Here is a 22,983-nt window from a genome sequence, read left to right as displayed (position 1 = left end):
AAAAAATCTTAACCCTTCCAGTACTACTTAGCTGCTGAATATTACAGAGGAAATTATTTTCTTTTTGGAACACGGTGCTCTCTGCTGACATCTCTGTCCATTTTAAGAACTGTCCAGAGTAGGAGAAAAATCCCCATATCAAACATATGCTGCTATGGACAGAGATGTCAGCAGAGAGCAGTGTGTTCCAAAAAAAAAAAAAAAAAAATTCCTCTGTAGTATTCAGCAGCTAATAAGTACTGGAAGGATTAAGATTTTTTTTAATAGAAGTAATTTACAAATCTGTTTAACTTTCTGGCACCAGTTGATTAAAAAAAAATAAAAATAAAAAAAAAGTTTTCCACGGGAGTAACCCTTTGAAAAACCTTCCTGAGAACTTTGTTTGTCACCTCCTACAGAAGCACAGATTTTCCTCATGCAGCAGCGCATCGAGCGTCTGGTGGTGCTGAACGAAAGGCAGGAGAACCAGCAGGAGCCCAGAGAGATGGACGAGCTGCGAGAGAAGAATGAGAGGTGAGACGGGATTACACAATGCCCTCCTGGCCCGTTGTTATAGTGGGTGCTTCGTGGGTGACTTTCTGGACTAGGTAAATTATAGCAACTGTGGCCTTGGTGCACCCAACAGAAATACTAGGCTAGTAGCATTCTCTATTGAGTCATTTGGTAATACAGACGTGCTCAGGATGATATGCTCAGTGTCTGTGGGGTCACTACGAATCTGTATGGTGATTGTGCTGCTGATGTGGTGATTCTGGATTTTATTAGAGCATTTGATCTTGTAGCACACAGCGCCCTTACACTGAAGCTGCAGGTGTGCATGAGTAAAATAATTTCTATAAATGGGACACACTTAAAGGGGTACTCCACCGCTGGATACAATTGGCACCAGAGGCTCGTTATGACAACGCCCCCTCAGTGCAAGTCTATGGGAGGGGGCATGTTGGCGGCGCCTTATCGCTAGTCATCAATCACGGAGGGAAGTTCGCTCTGTACACCGGATGACTGCGGTGCCACAGCAGAGATAGCGGGAGTCACCAGCGTGGGGACCCCCACGCTCAGACATCTTATACCCTTTCCTTTGGATAGGGGATAAGATGTCTAGGGACAGAGTACTCCTTTAAAATGAGTCGGCAAACTTACAAAAGAGTTTTTCTTACACCGCCAGCAATCCATATGCCTGTCAGCACTAACAGAACAACTAAGCAGACTAGATCTGGTGTGCCTTACAAGTCACTTAAACATACAAAGCAGAGGTTGCTATACTCATAAACATTCAGGCTAAACAAATAAAATTGCTAAAAACATACTGAAAAAATTCTGCAGTAAGATTCATTATCAAAAATACATGTCATCCAATGTCACAAATACATAGAACTGGATCCCACCACACTTGTTCCATTGTCCGGCTGGGATTCAGTATATGGTTGGGGCCTGTAGTTCTCCTCCACTCTGTTTCTACTATCCAGCTTGGGGCCTGTAATTCTCCTCTGCCCTGTCTCTACTGTCTGGCTGTGGCCTGTAGTTCTCCATTGTCCGGCCGGGGCCTGTAGTTCTCCTCTGCTCTGTCTCCACTGTCCGGCTGGGGCCTGTAGTTCTCCTCTGCTCTGTCTCCACTGTCCGGCTGGGGCCTGTAGTTCTCCTCTGCTCTGTCTCCACTGTCTGGTTGGTTCCTGTAGTTCTCCACTGTCTGGCCGGGGCCTGTAGTTCTCTTCTGCTCTGTCTCCACTGTCCGGCCGGGGCCTGTAGTTCTCCTCTGCTCTGTCTCCACTGTCCGGCCGGGGCCTGTAGTTCTCCTCTGCTCTGTCTCCACTGTCCGGCCGGGGCCTGTAGTTCTCCTCTGCTCTGTCTCCACGGTCTGGCCGGGGCCTGTAGTTCTCCTCTGCTCTGTCTCCACTGTCTGGTTGGGTCCTGTAGTTCTCCACTGTCTGGCCGGGGCCTGTAGTTCTCCTCTGCTCTGTCTCCACTGTCCGGCTGGGGCCTGTAGTTCTCCTCTGCTCTGTCTCCACTGTCTGGTTGGGTCCTGTAGTTCTCCACTGTCTGGCCGGGGCCTGTAGTTCTCTTCTGCTCTGTCTCCACTGTCCGGCCGGGGCCTGTAGTTCTCCTCTGCTCTGTCTCCACTGTCTGGCCGGGTCCTGTAGTTCTCCTCTGCTCTGTCTCCACTGTCTGGCCGGGGCCTGTAGTTCTCCTCTGCTCTGTCTCCACTGTCTGGTTGGGTCCTGTAGTTCTCCACTGTCTGGCCGGGGCCTGTAGTTCTCTTCTGCTCTGTCTCCACTGTCCGGCCGGGGCCTGTAGTTCTCCTCTGCTCTGTCTCCACTGTCCGGCCGGGGCCTGTAGTTCTCCTCTGCTCTGTCTCCACTGTCTGGCCGGGGCCTGTAATTCTCCTCTGCTCTGTCTCCACTGTCTGGCCGGGGCCTGTAGTTCTCCTCTGCTATGTCTCCACTGTCTGGCCGGGGCCTGTAGTTCTCCTCTGCTCTGTCTCCACTGTCTGGCCGTGGCCTGTAGTTCTCCTCTGCTCTGTCTCCACTGTCTGGCCGGGGCCTGTAGTTCTCCTCTGCTCTGTCTCCACTGTCTGGTTGGGTCCTGTAGTTCTCCACTGTCTGGCTGTGGCCTGTAGTTCTCCATTGTCCGGCCGGGGCCTGTAGTTCTCTTCTGCTCTGTCTCCACTGTCCGGCCGGGGCCTGTAGTTCTCCTCTGCTCTGTCTCCACTGTCCGGCTGGGGCCTGTAATTCTCCTCTGCTATGTCTCCACTGTCTGGTTGGGTCCTGTAGTTCTCCACTGTCTGGCCGGGGCCTGTAGTTCTCCTCTGCTATGTCTCCACTGTCTGGCCGGGGCCTGTAGTTCTCCTCTGCTCTGTCTCCACTGTCTGGCCGGGGCCTGTAGTTCTCCTCTGCTCTGTCTCCACGGTCTGGCCGGGGCCTGTAATTCTCCTCTGCTATGTCTCCACTGTCTGGCCGGGGCCTGTAGTTCTCCACTGTCTGGCCGGGGCCTGTAGTTCTCTTCTGCTCTGTCTCCACTGTCTGGCTGGGACCTGTAGTTCTCCTCTGCTCTGTCTCCACTGTCTGGCCGGGGCCTGTAGTTCTCTTCTGCTCTGTCTCCACTGTCTGGTTGGGTCCTGTAGTTCTTCTTCTGTCTCCACGTTCTGGCTGGTGCTTGTAGTTCTCATACATTCAGTCTTCACAAGTTGAAACCTCAACCTCTGATACCACTCTGTACTGACCATGGGCTACAAATAATCTCTAATTTGATATGCACCAATAGCAATACTTCATATATATTAAACAAGGGATAACAGATCTGAAGGACTGGGGTATTCTGGTTGCCTGTAATCTGAGTAAAACCAAATAAGATTTTAAAGGGTCACTCTCATTAAAACTAATTTTTGCTATTGCACTCCTTAAGGTAAATAAAAAAGATTTCTAATATACTTTGGTTAAAAACTGAAGTTTTCTATGTTTTATTTGTGCTTAAAAAAAGCTCAAGAGCAGGGGGCGTGGTCTGGCTGCCTGAGTGGGCGCATAGAGCCTGGGCTCCGGCTTGCGCACTGTGTTAAGCGACTTTGCAACGCGACTCAGTCCTTCAAAATCACTCTGAACTGTCGGGGAACACTTGCAGACATAGCAGGGAGAAGGAAAACCACCCGACAGCCGAAACTTACAAAATTCTACTTCTCCCGAGACGCGGGAGAAAACCAAAATGGCGCTGAGGAGGAGACGGCCCTCTCTCCCGGCTCTCCAGCTACGGAGCTGCGGCGCTCACTGTCGGACCCTGCGCTGTCAGCACAAAGAACGGCAGCGCTGCCCTTACCTCGAGGAGAAGAACGACTGTCTCCGGGGACACAGCGTATCGGGATCCCCGGTGAGTGGAGAGCGTATATCCCATAAGCAAGGGACTTCTCCCCGCATCTCTCCCTCTCCAGCACGCGCCTCCTCACACCACAGCTGCTGCAGCAGCTCCGTCCCCTGGCAGCACTCCATGGACTGTCTCTGTCCCTGCTGCAGACTCTGGGGAAGATGCACTGCTAACTCTCCCTGTTTCTGATGTGGCCCTTACTGATACTGCCATGAGGAATATGCTGTTGCTGCAGCGCCGCTCTTTATTGATGGACTTGCAGTCCCTCCTGTCCCTACTAAAATCTGATATAGAAGGTCTAGGAACAAGGGTGAATCGTTTAGAGCATAAACTTGGCGATTTCGCAACTTCGCATAACACCCTCATAGACACGCATACAGACCTTGAAAATGAAGTTGAGGCGCTCAAAGTTAAAGTGGCCGACCTCGAAGACAGAGGTCGGCGCAACAATATCAATTTAAGGGGGATCCCGGAATCAGTGCCACCTCGTGAGATACCGGATTATGTCCGATCGCTTCTTAAAGCTGCTCTTCCGGATTGCTCTGACCAAGACTTAGAAATTGACAGGGCGCACCGGGTCCCCCGCCCGCGACACCTGGATGAAAATGTCAATTCTATACATAAGTAATAAACTTTATTGAGAACATCATTAAATAAAAGCAATTACAAAGGACAGTATAGCCAGACAAAAAGGAGTTGGTAAGGCAGGTAATATATCATTAGTTAGTATAAATGCAAAAATGCAAAACATGACATAGTTATTCCTAACTAAAGAGTAGGGCCACCAGTATAACAAAAATTATAAGTTACACATGACAGTCATGTAAAAATTGCACAAAAAACAACACTAACCTAAGTAAGGAGGTCACTGAATAAATGGCCTCCAGCGAGTGGTCAGGAGAAAGGGGAAAAGCAATTAATAGTGTGCAAATGGAGCACAGAATATGAGCATTACCATGAAGCTTCCCCACTCACAGAGCACAGGCTAGGAGACAAACAGTGTACCTACCTACACAACACCAGGTAGGTACACTGTTTATGTCTCCTAGCCTGTGCTCTGTGAGTGGGGAAGCCTCATGGTAATGCTGCTATTCTGTGCTCCATTTGCACACTATTAATTGCTTTTCCCCTTTCTCCTGACCACTCGCTGGAGGCCATTTATTCAGTGACCTCCTTATTTAGGTTAGTTTTGTTTTTCGGTGCAATTTTTACATGACTGTCATGTGTAACTTATAATTTTTGTTATACTGGTGGCCCTACTCTTTAGTTAGGAATAACTATGTCATGTTTTGCATTTTTGCATTTATACTAACTAATGATATATTACCTGCCTTACCAACTCCTTTTTGTCTGGCTATACTGTCCTTTTTAATTGCTTTTATTTAATGATGTTCTCAATAAAGTTTATTACTTATGTATAGAATTGGTGTTCTAGTGTGTATATAGGATTTCTTGTTAGTTACCAACACACTCGACTTGAAATATATTGGTATTATTTTGCCCTTTCTTTGGATCTATTCTTGATGAAAATGTGCCAAGAGATGTGCTGGTGCGCATACATTTCCTTAAAAATTAAGGAGCAGTTAATGTCTTACGCCAGAAAGAATGGGGGCTTGCCGGCTCCCTTCCACAAGGTCCTTTTGTTTGCGGATCTGTCAGCAGCCACGCTGCAATTGAGGAGACAGCTGGCACCGATCGCTGCAGCGAGCTAAGTTGCCATACAGATGGGGGTTCCCGGTCCGCCTTCTGATCCACTACAAAGGGGACCTACATATCATTAAAACTCTAGAGGACGGTTTGAAGACCCTTCAGCCCTGGAACATCCCTGCTTCTCCCTCGGATAACAACCGCAGACAACCTCCAGCAAAGTCTAGCCAAGACTGGTCGGTGGTGCAGTGAACTTGATTGCCTAGGAAGGACTTCTCACCTACCGGTGCGGGGCTTGGTCTTGATCAGGTATTTCTGTTGCCCCATGGCTTGGCTACAGACAGGACACTTGCCCCATACTGTTGTGTGATCCTTGTCTGGGATCCATTTGTTACACTGTTCTATCATATATGATGTTCCACTTATGTTTATGGGGGATTTGTTTTATTGGTATTTGCTCAACGCCTTTTTTCATGCACACTGCCTATGATATTTGGATGCCGGCGCTCTTGCTGGGGGGCGTCTGGTATCCCCCTTATGTTTCTCTAAACTGTCACTTTGTGCTTTTTATCTTGATTTATAATGGTACTTATGGTATTTATAATTTGCTAGCTTAAATGCTAATGGTTTGAATAGCCCTGTCCGTAGATCACACATGTGTAGGGAAGCTAAAACTTTACAATGTGATATATTTGGAGTTCAAGAAACGCACTTACTTAAACAGGATGCTTTTCGGGTTAAAACATAAACCTTTTCCACACATTTCAGGCACACTTTCACTCGAAATCTAGAGGAGTTATGTTAGCCATTAAAAACTCGGTAGCTTTTTCACACATTAAAGATATTGCAAATCTGATGGGACGATGTATTATACTTATTTGCTCATTGAACAATGTGGTATATACTGTTGTGTCCTTATACGCTCCCAACAAAGCACAGCTGCATTTCTTCCGTAAGGTTATGAAAGTAGTGAAGAAACACTGTCAAGGCAAATTAATACTCTGTGGGGATTTTAACCTAACCTCTGACCCTACTATAGATACTACTTCCCCCTACGATAAGACCCCCCCCCCCTCCATCTCTGTCCGCGGCGTTATGGAAGGAGGAGATTTATGATATATGGCGTATTCATCATACCATGGACCGAGACTACTAGTTTCATTCGGGGGGTACACAATGTGTACTCCCGGATTGATATGTTCTTGGTGGATAGATCGCTCCTTCCAGACACAGTGGACTCCTCCATAGAAACCATAAAGTGGTCCGACCATGCGGCCATCACAGTACAAATCTCAGAGAGCTCAAACACCCCACCTACATACAGCCCCTCTCTCCTCTCCCACCCTGTGTATGCTGCACGTATTGAGTCAGACTTAACCTCTTTCTTCGCACTTAATGATGCCTCTCAGACTGACCCCACTAATCTATGGAATGCACATAAGGCATGCATCCGCGGCTCATTCATTCAGCAGGGAGCGGTGCGTAAGAAACACCAAGCTGAATTGCTTACAGGCCTCTTGTCACAAATACAAAAAGTGGAATCTGACAACAAATCCTGCCCCTCACCTGTCTTAGCGAATAAACTACACGAATTACGCCTAGAATTGTGGGGCCACATGCTTGCCTCCTATGCGAAATCCTTACAAAAATTGAAAGCCACGTATTACACACAGGACAACAGAGCGGGCAAGCTTTTAGCCTCCAGATTGACATCCCAGCGAGTCAAGAGTAGAGTGCCTTATCGCTTACACCCCTCCTATAACATTAAATTATATGCTCCAATAGATATTGCTAATGGATTTCAGGATTATTATGCTGAAGTGTACAACTTGAAGGATTCTATCCCATCCCCGTCCGATTTAGAAGCCCAGGTTTCTACATACTTACGCTCTATGGAGTTGCCGGAATTAGACGCAATCCACCTCCAAATTCTTAATGCCCCCAGTCACTCATTCAGAAATAGAGGACATCATTGACTCCCTACCTAAAGAAAAAGCTCCAGGACCTGATGGTTTTGCTAACCACTACTATAAGCTTTTTAAAAAGATTTTGTCCCCCCATTTGCAACAGTTTTGCCAAAGGGCAATAACCACAGGCTCCCTTCCCAAGGAAAATATGCAAGCGTTAATAATTACACTGCCCAAACCTGGTAAACCCCCTGACAGACCCCCAAACTTTCGGCCCATATCCCTCCTAAACCAGGACGTAAAGATATATGCAAAAGTCTTGGCCACTCGTTTAGCAAACATTCTCCCATCCCTTATACACGTTGACCAAGCCGGATTTGTCCCTACCCGCCAAACTTATTATAACACTAGACGCATGCTAGGCGTTGTCATCATGTTCACACCTATAAGATCCCTATGCTGGCCCTGGCTTTGGAAGCCGAGAAGGCGTTCGACCGGCTTAGCTGGTCGTTCGCCTTCTCGGTCCTCCTGCGGATGGGCTTTCATGGTCCCATCTTGAGAGCTATAGGGGCGCTGTATAGCTCCCCAACTGCACGTACTTATGTCAATGGAGCTCTATCTGATGAGTTTGCACTTACAAATGGGACCAGGCAGGGTTGCCCCCTGTCCCCCCTCATATTTATACTGGCCTCATATTTATATTGGCCACTAGCTCAGGCGATTAGGAGTGACAATCGTATAGCGGGGGTGGAGATAGGGGGGGAGATCCCACGTCATCTCCCTATACGCGGACAATATATTACTTTCCCTGACCAAACCAGAACAATCTGTACAAGGGGTCATGGACCTTGTTACCCAATATGGTCCCCTCTCTCTTATTATCACCTCAACTCGGCTAAGACCCAGGCCCTCCCAGTCCACATGTCGGAGAGCTTGGTGTCTCCGCTTCGTACAACCTACCCATTTGACTGGCAGACCCGCAGTATAGGATATCTGAGTACTCCGTTAACTTATTCCCCCTCCACACTATATACTTTGAAAAACGAGTCCCTATTGTTAAACATAGAAAGAGACCTCAAGGACCTGTCTAAAGTTGAGATATCTTGGATGGGGCGCATCGCGTCCTTCAAAGTGTTTATTTTACCCCGATTTTTGTATTTGTACCGCACCCTGACGATTGATCTGCCTGCTAAATTTTTCTCTAGGACACAGACTCTACTATCTCGATTTGTATGGCATGATAGACAGCCTTGGGTTGCTCGCACTATCTTAACTAGACACTGTAGATATGGAGGCCTGGCCCTCCCAGATCTGAAATCTTACCACATTGCCTCCTTAGTGTCTATGCTCAGGGATTGGTGTCGGGGTTCTAGGGATATACCATGGATACATTTGGAGACCTCTCAGGCCCATCCATTTCTTTTGGCCCATCCATTTTTACTACATCTCCCCTTCTGGAAGACTGACAGTAGTGTCTTTCGGCCGTACAGTTGCAGCCGCATTACATGCATGGTCCACATATCCCACACAAGCCCGAGCTGATGACCCCCCTAGTCTCCGATCAATTCTTTTATTGATGCAATGCTCCCACACACAGATCTCTCGAGCTGGATTGGAGGGGGTGTTGTTAAGGTTGGTGATTTATTTGAAGGGGATGTATTGCGGCCGTTCCAGGTGATTCGGAATAACCATCATCTCTCCTCCACTGAATTTTTCAAATACCTACAGGTTCGACATCTTCTGCAGCGGCTGCAACCATCGGGACTGTGCAGTGATAGGCTAGCCTCATTATATCTCACCAATAGAACTAAAGGTATAAAATCTCTGTATAGTGCTATTCTGCAACCCACAGTCTTCACCAAACCACATCCCCTTACTACTTGGGAAAGAGAATTGGGGCTTCACATCGCAGAGAAGTGGGTGTCCGCTTTTTATACGATGCATAAAAATTTGAGATGTACATCACATGTAGGATCGGCTACGAAGATAGCCCTCAGATGGTATTACACTCCTGATCGACTTGCATATATGTTATAGCACCGCTTATAATAATTGTTGGGGTCACTGCGGCAGTAAAGGCACCCTGTATCATCTTTTTGTGGCAATGCCCTTTAGTTAAGCCTTTCTGGTCTTCATGCAAACAACTATTGCAACAGATTGTTCCACATTCTATTACAGTGCTCCCTCAAGTTACAATATTAATCGGTTCCAGGACGACCATTGTATGTTGAAACCATTGTATGTTGAGACCAGAACTCTATGGAAACCTGGTAATTGGTTCTGAAGCAACAAAATGTCATCCAAAAATAGGAAAAAGTGAGAATTAAAGAAAAATAAGTAGATAACTAATATAGATGAAGCAAATCCTTATATATAAAAGTAAGAAAGATCTGCTGGGGGCTGTAATCACTGTCTATGCAAGTGTTTCCCAAGCAGGGAGCCTCCAGCTGTTGCAAAACTACAACTCCCAGCATGCCCGGACAGCCAAAGGCTGTCCGGGAATGCTGGGAGTTGTAGTTTTGCAACAGCTGGGGCCACCCTGCTTGGGAAACACTGATCTATGTAGAGGACAGGAGCTTCTTCAGGGTCCTGTAAGTAAAAAAGTAATGGAGTCGCCCTCACCTGGTGTCCAAAGGAGCAGCTAACCCTGGTACAGGTAAAGTGTACAGAACATGTAAAACCTCCCTCTACTGTAGGGGGCGCTACCAGACACCAGTCAGTGCATACGCTTCAGTAATACAGGGGTTTTACCAGTGAATGCCCATTTCGATTGGTCGGTTCTTCCGGCCATTGACACGTTTCACAGATCTGGACTGTCCGTACATTGTATGTTGAGTCTGGTTTCAACTTACGATGGTCCAGAAAAGACCATTGTATGTTGAAAACATTGTATGTTGAGACCAGAACTCTATGGAAACCTGGTAATTGGTTCTGAAGCAACAAAATGTCATCCAAAAATAGGAAAAAGTGAGAATTAAAGAAAAATAAGTAGATAACTAATATAGATAAAGCAAATCCTTATATATAAAAGTAAGAAAGATCTGCTGGGGGCTGTAAATCACTCTCTATGCCAGTGTTTCCCAAGCAGGGAGCCTCCAGCTGTTGCAAAACTACAACTCCCAGCATGCCCGGACAGCCAAAGGCTGTCCGGGCATGCTGGGAGTTGTAGTTTTGCAACAGCTGGGGCCACCCTGCTTGGGAAACACTGGTCTATGTAGAGGACAGGAGCTTCTTCAGGGTCCTGTAAGTAAAAAAAGTAATGGAGTCGCCCTCACCTGGTGTCCAAAGGAGCAGCTAACCCTGGTACAGGTAAAGTGTACAGAACATGTAAAACCTCCCTCTACTGTAGGGGGCGCTACCAGACACCAGTCAGTGCATACGCTTCAGTAATACAGGGGTTTTACCAGTGAATGCCCATTTCGATTGGTCGGTTCTTCCGGCCATTGACACGTTTCACAGATCTAAACTGTCCGTACATTGTATGTTGAGTCTGGTTTCAACTTACGATGGTCCAGAAAAGACCATTGTATGTTGAAAACATTGTATGTTGAGACCAGAACTCTATGGAAACCTGGTAATTGGTTCTGAAGCAACAAAATGTCATCCAAAAATAGGAAAAAGTGAGAATTAAAGAAAAATAAGTAGATAACTAATATAGATAAAGCAAATCCTTATATATAAAAGTAAGAAAGATCTGCTGGGGGCTGTAAATCACTCTCTATGCCAGTGTTTCCCAAGCAGGGAGCCTCCAGCTGTTGCAAAACTACAACTCCCAGCATGCCCGGACAGCCAAAGGCTGTCCGGGCATGCTGGGAGTTGTAGTTTTGCAACAGCTGGGGCCACCCTGCTTGGGAAACACTGGTCTATGTAGAGGACAGGAGCTTCTTCAGGGTCCTGTAAGTAAAAAAAGTAATGGAGTCGCCCTCACCTGGTGTCCAAAGGAGCAGCTAACCCTGGTACAGGTAAAGTGTACAGAACATGTAAAACCTCCCTCTACTGTAGGGGGCGCTACCAGACACCAGTCAGTGCATACGCTTCAGTAATACAGGGGTTTTACCAGTGAATGCCCATTTCGATTGGTCGGTTCTTCCGGCCATTGACACGTTTCACAGATCTAAACTGTCCGTACATTGTATGTTGAGTCTGGTTTCAACTTACGATGGTCCAGAAAAGACCATTGTATGTTGAAACTATTGTATGTTGAGGCCATTGTAAGTTGAGGGATCACTGTATTTGGTCTCCTCAGATGGCCTTGTTATCTATTGATATAGAGCTCCTTCCGTCATCACACAGAGCACTGGCGTGTATATTATTTGCTATAGCTAGACTCTTACTACTCCGTAGGTGGAAATCAGCAGACCTACCTGACATAGGTGAATTGGTCTCGGCACTCAACCTAACACATTCTTATGAATGCATCATAGCGTTGGGTAATGGTACATTTCCCATTTTTCAAAAACGGTGGAACTTGTGGACTAGGTCTATTTTTTTCGTAGGGCACCTCAGGTGTGACGACTCGAGCACTGGCAATGGGGGTCCAAAGATTGTTCAATGTGTTCCCTACGTTCAGTTAGACTACGATATGGTAATATGGCGGTATAACATGGTAGGCTATTCTATTGCTATGTAGTGCCGAACGTATACACACCTTGGCAGTGAGATTACCTAAACTTTGGTCCACATTATTGATGTCTCTTTCTCTAGCTTCAGGCACATTGATAATGCATAATAATATATATGTAACGTAGAACTCACCAAATCTGACTGACTTTGCTGGTTTTGTTTTAAGATGTTGGTTATGTCGGTTACCGGCTGCGACCGGGATGTTTGTATGTTTGAAAAAACTTTAATAAAAAAACAATTGAGCTGAAAAAAAGCTCAATAGAACCTTTTCCCCCATCTCATATACAGACTTAGGACCGAAGTCCAAACACAGGAAGTGCAGCCTGGAGTAGTGAGGGGGTGTGTCCAGCCAACAGCTTATGGCAGTTAAGTGTGAGAGGAGCTATGATTGGATGAGGCTGGACACGCCCCCCTCAGCACTCCAGGCTGCACTTCTTGTGTTTGGACTTCGGTCCTAAGTCTGTGTATAAGATGGGGGAAAATGTGCTCTGGAGCTTTTTTAAGCACAAATAAAACATAGAAAACTTAATTTTTCTAAACAAACAAAGTATCTTTTATTTACCATAAGGAGGGCAATAGCAAAAATGTATTTTAATGAGAGTGACCATTCAAGGTTAATAAAAAGACAAAACATTAGGCCAGTGTAGTATAACTCCTTTATAAACACCTTTTGTGAGACCACATATCCTACATGGGCATCGGTTTTGGCCTCCATATTGTAAAAATGATACAGGCAATATGAAGAAGGATCTAGGAGTGTGTATCATGGTGAGGGACAAGAAACATTTGTACATTTGAAGGATTCTTTTCTTCAGCTGAAATAAAATCGAAGTATATGGGTAATACAAAGCACGGGCACATGATTTACACAATGAAGTGCAGATGCCCCTGTGGTGCCCAGTCTCTGCCCTCAGTGGTCACATGATGTCTTGCCGCTATGCTGTCTCTTCCTCTGCTTATTAGTTACAGGTTCTCTCATCTTTTGTACATGATGTTTTATGTATCCGGCTCCTCGTTTCCAGTTTGTCACATGGGGCTTACATTAATTCGCCTGCACTTTTCTATCCTATCTTCAGTCTCATGATCCGCCTTCGGGATGCCCTCAAGCAGTGTCAGGATATGAAGACGGACAGGATCCATCTGGAGAGGAAGAACGATCAGCTGTCTGACGAGAACGGGGACCTATCATACAAGGTAAGTGTTACACACAGCATATCTGGGGGGTGAAGCCAGTAAGTCAGATGTTCCTATCGGTTCTTTACCTTGTTTTCAGGGTCTATGGGATTACTTGGACATTTAGACCTCAGTTTTTGATTTTCATTATTTTGCTATAAACATATAGGATATCGGATTTAGGATACGCCATAACTTCCTGGCCATTATTGGGGGCCCATCCACTCTGGATTGTCTGTTTTGCAGTAATATGCACTGCACTTGGTTGGGATTGGTGTGAACCAGTGTTCCCCAACCTGTGATTCTCCAGCTATTGCAAAACTGCGACTCCTATCCTGTTCCTTCTGAATTCTATTGATGTCCTAGAGCAGTGTTTCCTTGGCAAAACCTATTAATCGCTTTTATGCCTTGACGTCCCTATACTGATGTCCTGTAGCAGTGTTCCCCAACCTGTGGCTTTCCATGTGTTGAGAAACTACAAGTCCCATTATGCCCTGACAGTCTGGCACTTGTGGATTTGCAGCAGCTGTAGAGCCAAAGTCCGGGAATACCCCATTAAGGGGTACTCCGCCCCTAGACATCTTATACCCTATACAAAGGATAGGGGATAAGATGTCTGATTGCGGGGGTCCCACTGCTGGGGACCCCTGTGATCTCTGCTGCAGGGCCCCCAGGCAGCCGAACTTTGCTCCGTGACGGATGACTGGTGATGCGGGGTCAAGGCTTGTGATGTCACTGCCACACGCCCTCAATGCAAGTCTATGGGAGGGGGCGTGACGGCTGTCACGCCCCCTCCCATAGACTTGCATTGAGGGGGCGTGGCTGTGACGTCACAAGACTCCAACGCTGCACCCGATGCTCTAAACGAACACCGGGTGCATCAGACATCTTATCCCCTATCCTTTGGTTAAGGGTTGAAGTATCCCTTTTAAATTTGTAAGCATATCCCTTTTTAATTCAGTTTTATAACCTGTACAGGTGACTTCTAGGTAGAGAGGACAGCACGTGCTTATGACCTACATTCAGTACTTTACACTTCATGTGGTCTTATTGGCTATTTATCACTATTTAGTTTTAAGCTGACTTCTCTCTGATTCTCTGACCAGGTACGAGACCTGTCCAGTCGCTTGGCCCAGTTACAGGACGCTCTCAATGAGACCACCGAAGAGCACGAGGCATCTGTGGCTGGGTGGAAGCAGCAGCAGAGCCAGCTGGAGATGGAGCTGAACACTGCGATAACTGAGAAGGTAAAAGAATGGTGTGCACAGTACATAGGGATTGCCCAGCTTTTTACTTGACCGCACATTGTCAGTGGGTCGCTGATAGATGCCCCAATTTCTTCATTGGGACCAACAATCCTTCACTTTTATAGAAGAAAAGCCAAAACATGGGGGAATTTTCATTGTATGTAGACCGTATTTTTTGTGCTAAATTTGTTTAGACTTTTCACAGTTATTTTTTTGCGACTATTATTTTCTTTTTTGGGATGTTCTGCTAAAAATCCCTGCAGTGGTCATGAATTTATCATGTGTGACTTTTGGTGAAATGTCACAGATTCTGTAGCAACATGCTAAAAAGTCACAGAGGAGGAAATTTACAAAGTGGTGCACTGAAGTGTAATAAAAATAAATAAATTGTGTACTAGCACCGTATTTATCACAACTATTTAATAAATTTGGCGCATGTAAACATTACCAGCACCCAAATTACAGGCGTAGAAAAATTGTTCACCCACACCTTTTGTTTATATCAGTATTTCTCAATCATTCCATATTAGTTGTTAAGGTTCATGTTTGAATTTACTGTGATAGCCTATGTGATTCCTAACAGATTTGTAAATCACTCTATCTAAAATGATTCCTTACTCTACAAACAAGCCTTTAAGTCATTGTTTCCCAACTAGGGTACCTTCAGCTGTTGCAAAACTACAACTTTCAGCATGCCCGGACAGCCTTTGGCTGTCCGGGCATGCTGGAAGTTGTAGTTTTAAAAGATTTTGAGACACCCTGGTTGGGAAACACTACCTTAAGTCTTGTCCTGTAGGCATCTTACTGCCCTGCAATCTGCTGTCCAATATCTGTAAGGGGAATTCCATCTCTAGTACTAATGAGTCCAAAATGGAACACACAAAGTTGGGTGGGGATTTAAAAATGAGACAACACGGAGTTGGTTGAGGCCTAGTGCAGAGACTGAACCTTGGAAGTGGGGACGGGGCTTAGCTAGTGCAAGCTCTGTGCTAAACACTGTGTGCTTGCATTCCAAGTCTGCTTCCTCCAGAGGTGTCCATGCTGTGCTCCAGATGGTCCACATTGTGCCTGAAAGGTAAATCAAGGCTTCCCTCTCATCTCGTTTTACCCATGTAGTTTTAGGCAGCTGCTAGGTAAATATTTGTGGTCATACAATGTTCACAGTGCTACATCCTGAATGTAATCTTCTCTCCCAGATCCTTTATCAGCAGCAGTCCACTGCATAGACCTGTGCTGCTTTTGTGATGTGATGTAACGCTTTCCTTTTTGCACGCACAGCATCTTGCAAATCTAACACATCACTAACCCCCTCCTGTCTCCACACAATCTATAGTTGTGTACTGTAAATAAACAGCCCAGCACAGTGGCAGCTTGTCCAGTACACTCACAACTGCTATTTCATGGCATACAATGACGTGTGATTGCTGTGCTTGGTAGTGAAGTAAGGGAAAGGAAGTCCATGTGTGTGTACTACTGGCAGTCCTGGTCCCACCCCCTGAAATGGAGAGTAGGAAAAATTCATGTGCACCATCCTTCAAAATTTGCAACGTTTAGTTTACGTTTGTGTTTTTTTATTTTTTTCATAATTTTTTATATTTTTTTTAAGTTTGTGGCTTTACATTTGTGTTACAGAAATCTCTGGAGGAACGCAACCAGATTCTGCAGGAGAAAATTTCCATGTTGGAAGAGCAACTAAAGAAGATGGAAGACAGTGAATCTCGAGATAAAGGAGAGCGACTAGGTGATGTCCTCAAGGTATGACACATAATGTGCACAATTGAAAAAGTCATAGCTAGAATAGAATTTATCTTTACCTGTGACATTCCCGCTCGCTGACCATTTATCATGTCTGTTTTAGCTGGAGCATCTGCAACAAGAGGTGGTCGCTTCAAACACTAAAATATTGTCGCTTCAAGCTCAGATCACACAGATGGAAGAAGAGAAGACGGCAGCGAGGGCAGAGTTGGAGTCGCAGAAATCGCGATTCGAAGCTGAAAAAATGCAGCTCCAAGATATTGTAACAAACCTGCAAACGTCCTTGTCAGAGATCACCTTCCAGAAGGAGAGGCAGGACCAGGAGGCCAGGCTCCAGGAAGAGAAGCTTACGGGTCAGATCACAAACCTGAAACTGGAGATCTCAAAGCTAAAGGTGTCCCTGACCCAGAAGGATCAGGAGCTGTCCGGTGCCCACAAGGAAGTGGAAGAGGAAAGGAGGCAGAGAGGCCAGCTGGAGGTAGTCATGCAGAAGCAAGAAGAGGCCTCCAAGAAGAACATAGCAGAGCTAAGCCATCAAGTGGACCATCTTGGAAGCACGCTAAGGCAGACAGAGGGCAAGCTACTGGAATTAAACGAACAGCTTGGCCTAAACACCCAGCAGATGTTTAGTTTACAGCAGGAACGGGATAAATTTGCTAAAGAGAGAGAATCTGCCATTACGATGTTCAATGAGTATAAGAATACAAAGGAGGAAGAAGTGAACGCTTTGGGTAAAACTTGTCAGGCCTTACGAAACGATCACCAAGCTGGATTGGTAGCCGTGGAAGAGCTGAAGAAGGAGAAGGCTGAACTGTCTCTTAAGGTGCAAGAGCTGGATGCTACCATCTTGGACTTGATCGCCAAATGTCAGAACCTGGACGCCGAGAACGATACGCAGAGCAAGTCGCACGCATCTACCTTAGAGTCGCTGAGGACCCGGCTCTCCGAACAAGAGGCTCAGCTGAAGGTCTACGAGCAGAAAGTGTCCGAGATGGAGCTGGTGAGTGAAGACAATGGGAAGATAAGAGAACAGCTGCTGTCCCTGGAGGATACTGTGAAAAACCTGACGGAACTGCTGGAAAAAGAGAGAGAGAACTCAGCTAAACTGAAGACTGAGCGGCAGAAAAGTTCAGAGCTCGAGGGGAACGTAAAAACCCTTAAAGAGAGTAGAGACCAGGCAGTCACTGAACTGGACAAAGAGAAGTCTGCAGTCAAGAAACTCCAATCTCGGATTACTCAGTTAGAAGAGGAATTCCGAGCAAAAACGGCGAACCTGCAGCAGGAGCTGGGCGAATCCTCTGCGGCAATCCAAAAACGAGAAGAGGAAATCAAGAAACTCACAAAGGAAATGAGCTCATGGAAAGATCGAGCTGACAGATCCAGTCAGGTGGAGGCAGACATCGAGAAATTAAGGGAAGATCACAAGGAGGTGTGCCAGCAGCTGGCGACAGAGAAATGTAAAGTGTCTCAAATGGAAACCGAGGCAAAAGCCACCATGTCCACGCAGCAAGATCAGGTGCAACACCTAGAGGCTGAGCTCTCCGCAGCCAAGGCTCAGCTGAAGGAGAAGGAAGCACAAGAGCAGAAACTACTTCATACAATCCAGTCATCTGAAGAGAAGCTGCGGCTGGCTCAAAAGGAGGACGCAGAACATGTTTCCCAGCTGGAAATCGCCCGCAGCAATAATGAACAAGAGGTTCAAGTCCTCACCAAGAAGCTTTCTGACGAGAAGCAAAAGACAGAAGAGTTACAAGCAACGTTAAAGAGCCTGGAAGAACTGAAATCTGAGAAGATCTTCGCCTTGGAGTCGCAAGTAAGTTCAGTGCAAGGAGTTATCCAGAATCTGGAAGAAACCTTACAGAAAGTTTCTGCAAAGTTGGAACACAAGAGCAAACAGTACAAGGAGTCTCAGGTAAAGCATCAGCAGGAGTTTGCTCAGAAAGAAGAGGAGGTTCATCACCTGGTGAAGGAGAAAGAAAAAGTACTCTCAGAGCTGAAGACAGAGCAAGCAGCTAAACTAGAAGCCGAGGCTCAGCTGCAGAAATGTATGGAGGTCCACAAAAATGAGTTTTCTGCTTTGCAGAATGAATTGTCCCGCTCCCTGGATCTTATCACCATGAAGGAGAGCGAACTGGAGAGACTTGCCAAAGAGATATCTGTTAGGGAGGAAGAAATCCAGAAGGCGAAACTCAACGCAGCTAGTCTAACAAAAGAGGTAGAAGAGCTGAAAGTCTACAAAGAGAGTGCCACCTCCCAGGATGAACAGCTCAAACACTACATCCAGACTGTGAAAGCCACAGAGTCTGAGGTGAGCGCTCTGAAAGCTACGCTGTCCGAGAAAGACAGACAGGTGGAACGTTTGGAACAGGACCTTCACAGAAAAACTAGAGAAGGTGATTCGGTCCAGCAGCAGTATCAAGCTACATTAGGGGAAGTGCAAGCTCTTCAGTCCAGGACTGCAGAACTGGAGAGTAGATGTCTTGGGCTGGAAGATGCAGTACGGGTCTCTGGTAAAGAAGCAGCTGACGCAAGAGCTGCAGCGTTTGAAAAGGCTTCTGCATCTGAACAGCATGAAAAGGGAATGCAGACGCTGGCAACGGAGGTGCAGCAGGAGCGACGAAGGGTGTCTGAGCTCGAGAAGAAGCTGGAGGAGGCTCGGGCTTTGCAGTCTGAGAGTGAGGCTTCCTTAGAAGCGTTAAAGAAAGAACTGATCCATAAGGTTCAGGAATTAGAACAAAGCCAAAAGTCCTTGAGCGAATCGAGCAATGAGCTGAGTAGTGTGAAGGCTGCATCTCAGGAACATGAAAAGGAGTTGTCTGCAACCAAGGCGCAAGTAGCCCAACATCAGAAGGAAATGGAGAAGAAGACACTAGAGATACAAAGTCTGCAGAAGGAACTGAGTAATCTGGCTACCAAGCTGACCAGCAATGAGCACAGCTATGGTGAGGTCAAGGAACTTCTAGTCAAAGAAACCAGTAGAAGCAAAGAGCTGGAGCAGCAGCTGAGGAGTGTCCAGGAAAGGCTGGAAGCCTCTTCCAAGGAACTTGATGAGAAACAGGGTGCCGTCCAAAATATGACAACAGAGGCTTCGTCCTACAAAGAGGAAGCGGAAAAGCAAAGGATGAAGGTAGAAGGTCTTGAGAAGACCCTGTCATCTCACCAGGCAACCACAGCACAACTGGAGAAGGAGATCAAGGTCTGGCAGGAGAAGTGCAGCCACAAGGAGGAGGAGATGTCCAGCGTTCAGAGTCAGCTCGAGGAATTGGTGTCTCTTAGAAACCTTTACCAGGAAATGAAGGCCGAGCAGTCTCAAAGGGCAAGCCAACACAAGGAGGAACTCCTGCAAAACCAGAAGGCCATACAGACTTTACAGATGGAACTGGAAAAAACCAAAGCGGAAGCAGCGTCTGTGGGGACCCTGAGAGGAGACTTGGGCCAGAAGGAGAAGATGCTAGAGACTCTGGAAAAGGAGATGAATGAGTATCGCAGCACGGCGGACTCTCTTCAGGAGGAGAACAAGCACCTGGCCGCAGAGAATGCAACTCTGTCCCAAACATACGACCAGGAGCTGAAGAAGATGCAAACGGAACTGGTCAGGATGTCAGAGAAGAATACGAAGGAGCTGGATTCTCTACGACTGCAGTATGAGAAGAAGGTCTCTGAGGGCAAGGAGCAAATCCAGGACATCACCAGCAAATACGAGCACGCCAAATCCAAGATTATAGACGAAAGGCAGAAGTTCCAAGAGGAAAAGCAGAAAATGCTGACTCAGGTAACATGCTCCGTCTTATGAGACACCTCTGGGTACATAGGGAAGGTCCAAGGCTGTGGTCTCTAACCTACAACTACAATTCCCAGCATCCCCTTCGACATTAAACAGTCTTAGGTTATGACATTACAGCTATTAATCATTGTATAAGTGGGTGCCAGACTGCAACTTTCTAATATACCTTGTGTTTCAACTCTTTTCTTTAAAATCTCTGCTTGTTGTCATTGAATGTGGACCTTTCCTGTTTACATTCAATGGTGGAAAACCCATCCTGACCTATTATCCTCTCAGCTGCATGTTTCTTATTACAGTTGAGTTCACAGATGACTGTCCAGACTGAATACAAGATTATGCCCTGATACATTGTTACAAACTATCAGTATAAAAGGGACCCGTGCTGCTATGTTTACCCCCCCCCCCATATACGACTGTAAGAAATGCTCATCTGTGAGACCTTTTATATATGAACAGACTTTTAGGCTCGAATTGCTGTCAGTGAATTGTTTAGAATCAGAGCTACAGCAAACGGAGCTAATGGCAAACACAAAGTATATTAGACAATTCTAGATTTAGTTTTATAATCTAGTGAGTTAGCTTATAAGACATGATGCAGAATAGTGAGTGCAGCTCTGGGGGTGACTGTAGGATCAGACATATAAGCAGAATAGGGAGTGCAGCCTGGAGAATAAGACATGATGTGACAGCAGAATAGTGAGTGCAGCTCCTGAGGATATGACACGATGTATCAGCAAAATAGTGAGTGCAGCTCTGGAGGATAAGACATGACGTAACAGCAGAATAGTGAGTGCAGCTCTGGAGGTGACTGGAGGATAATACAAGACCTGATGTAATAGCAGAATAGTGAGTGCAGCTCTGGAGGATAAGACATGATTTAACAGCAGAATAGTGAGTGTAGCTCTGGAGGATATGACATGATGTATCGGCAAAATAGTGAGTGTCGCTCTGGAGGAGACTGTAGGATAAGACATGATGTAACAGCAGAATAGTGAGTGCAGCTCTGGTGGTGACTGGAGGATAAGACATGATGTAACAGCAGAATAGTGAGTGCAGCTCTGGAGGATATGACATGATGTATCGGCAAAATAGTGAGTGTCGCTCTGGAGGAGACTGTAGGATAAGACATGATGTAACAGCAGAATAGTGAGTGCAGCTCTGGAGGTGACTGGAGGATAAGACATGATGTAGCAGCAGAATAGTTAGTGCAGCTCTGGAGGTGACTGGAGGATAAGACCTGATGTAACAGCAGAATAGTGAGTGCAGCTCTGGAGGTGACTGGAGGATAAGACATGATGTAACAGCAGAATAGTGAGTGCAGCTCTGGAGGATAAGACATGATGTAACAGCAGAATAGTGAGTGCAGCTCTGGAGAATATGACATGATGTATCGGCAAAATAGTGAGTGTCGCTCTGGAGGATAAGACATGACGTAACAGCAGAATAGTGAGTGCAGCTCTGGAGGATAAGAAATGATGTAACAGAATAGTGCAGTGGTCTCCAACCTGCCGACCTCCAGATGTTGCAAAACTACAACGCCCAGCATGCCCGGACAGCAGTTGGCTGTCCGGGCATGCTGGGAATTGTAGTTTTGCAACATCTGGAGGTCTGCAGGTTTGAGACCACTGGAATAGTGAGTGCATCTCTGGAGGTGACTGGGGGATAAGACATGATGTAACAGCAGATTAGTGAGTGTAGCTCTGAAGGGTAAGACATGATGTAACAGCAGAATAGTGAGTGCAGCTCTGGAGGATAAGACGAGACGGGTCACGTAGCCCTTTCACCCTTATTCACACTTGTGTTCCTGTTACCGAACAGGTGGATCAGTTGGAGGCAGCAAAGAAGGAACAGTCTGAGCAGGTAACGGGTGTAACCTCCTCTCGGCTCCAGCTCCTTAAACGGTGATGGTGCATGCCGCTAACATACCCACTCTGTGCCATCTCTGGGCTCTCACTCGGCAGCGGTTTTCTTTGCGAACTGTTTGCTCCCCATGGGCCTCAGCAGAACCCAGGACCCTGTTGTGGCGTGAGCTGAATGCGCTGTTTCCATTCCTCACGCTCTTATAATTGAATAAATTTTGCTGTGGAGAGAAAAAAAAAAAATCCCCTATCTCACAGGTTAGAAATCTTCCATTTCTTTGGCATCTTCTTCTTCCAAACCCATGAATCTCCTCCCTGTGATTCCTTGTAATTGTATCCGGGCAGGGTGCCGCTCTGCCATGTGCCCTGCACCCAGTAGATGTATGTATTGCCTGCTCAATCATCTCTTGCCCATGTAATTCTGTTCCGCCACTCACAATCTCCGCGCTCGACCCTCTTCCATTCTTAGTGTCCGGGCTTTATTAGAGTCTGAATTATCCCCTATCGTCCTCTCCGATTGATTACATGGGATGTAGAATTGTGCAGGAACCTGCAAACAGTTTTCAATGAAGACTGCAGCATGGCCCCTGAGGTGTTATGGGGTGGGGTGCATGCTGGGAGTAGTGGGCACAGGGCCGCTGCAGGGTCTTTTCCTTACTCTTTGTCCCATACTCTCCTCTCCAGCTGTTAACCCCTTTCTGTTGCATTAATCTCACAGCTTGATCCCCCTTCCCTTGTGATGTGCTGTCTACACTAGACGATGGGCAGCGCGCTCTTGTCAGTGATGGGCTTGTGTGTCCTCCACTGACGTGAGTCCACCCGCTGACATCACTATTTTGCCTCCTTTTCTTGGCTCTTGACCTCTACTTTTGCGTTTTTTTTACAGGTTCGTGAGTTGAACAAGCAGATAAACCAGCAGGAAAAGACTATCCGGAACCAGCAGCAGAAACTGAAGGTATGAGCTCCAGAATATAGGGAACAGCTCAGACTTGACTCTGGAACATAGCCACAGAAAACGGATCACTGGATTTTTTTTACTAAGTCTCTGTGTGAATCCACATTAGGTGGGAAATACAGTGATACGAGCGACTTGAAGCGAGGCCTGGTCATCGGGTCTAGACTAGCCGCGGCCAGGATCT

General features: G+C 46.4%; 1 protein-coding gene across 1 annotated transcript in view; it reads left to right on the top strand.

Annotated features, from left to right (window-relative positions):
- NUMA1 (nuclear mitotic apparatus protein 1) overlaps window positions 1–22,983 on the top strand; it is a 100,495-nt gene that overhangs the window by 48,626 nt on the left and 28,886 nt on the right. The window contains 7 exon segments of the mRNA XM_056561059.1: window positions 399–513; window positions 13,103–13,220; window positions 14,306–14,446; window positions 16,079–16,201; window positions 16,305–19,973; window positions 21,804–21,845; window positions 22,731–22,799. Of these exon segments, the coding sequence (XP_056417034.1) occupies window positions 399–513; window positions 13,103–13,220; window positions 14,306–14,446; window positions 16,079–16,201; window positions 16,305–19,973; window positions 21,804–21,845; window positions 22,731–22,799 (4,277 nt within the window).

Source organism: Hyla sarda, chromosome 2, assembly GCF_029499605.1.
Source record: "Hyla sarda isolate aHylSar1 chromosome 2, aHylSar1.hap1, whole genome shotgun sequence".
Classification (NCBI taxonomy): domain Eukaryota; kingdom Metazoa; phylum Chordata; class Amphibia; order Anura; family Hylidae; genus Hyla; species Hyla sarda.
This window is presented reverse-complemented; position numbering and strand designations above follow the sequence as displayed.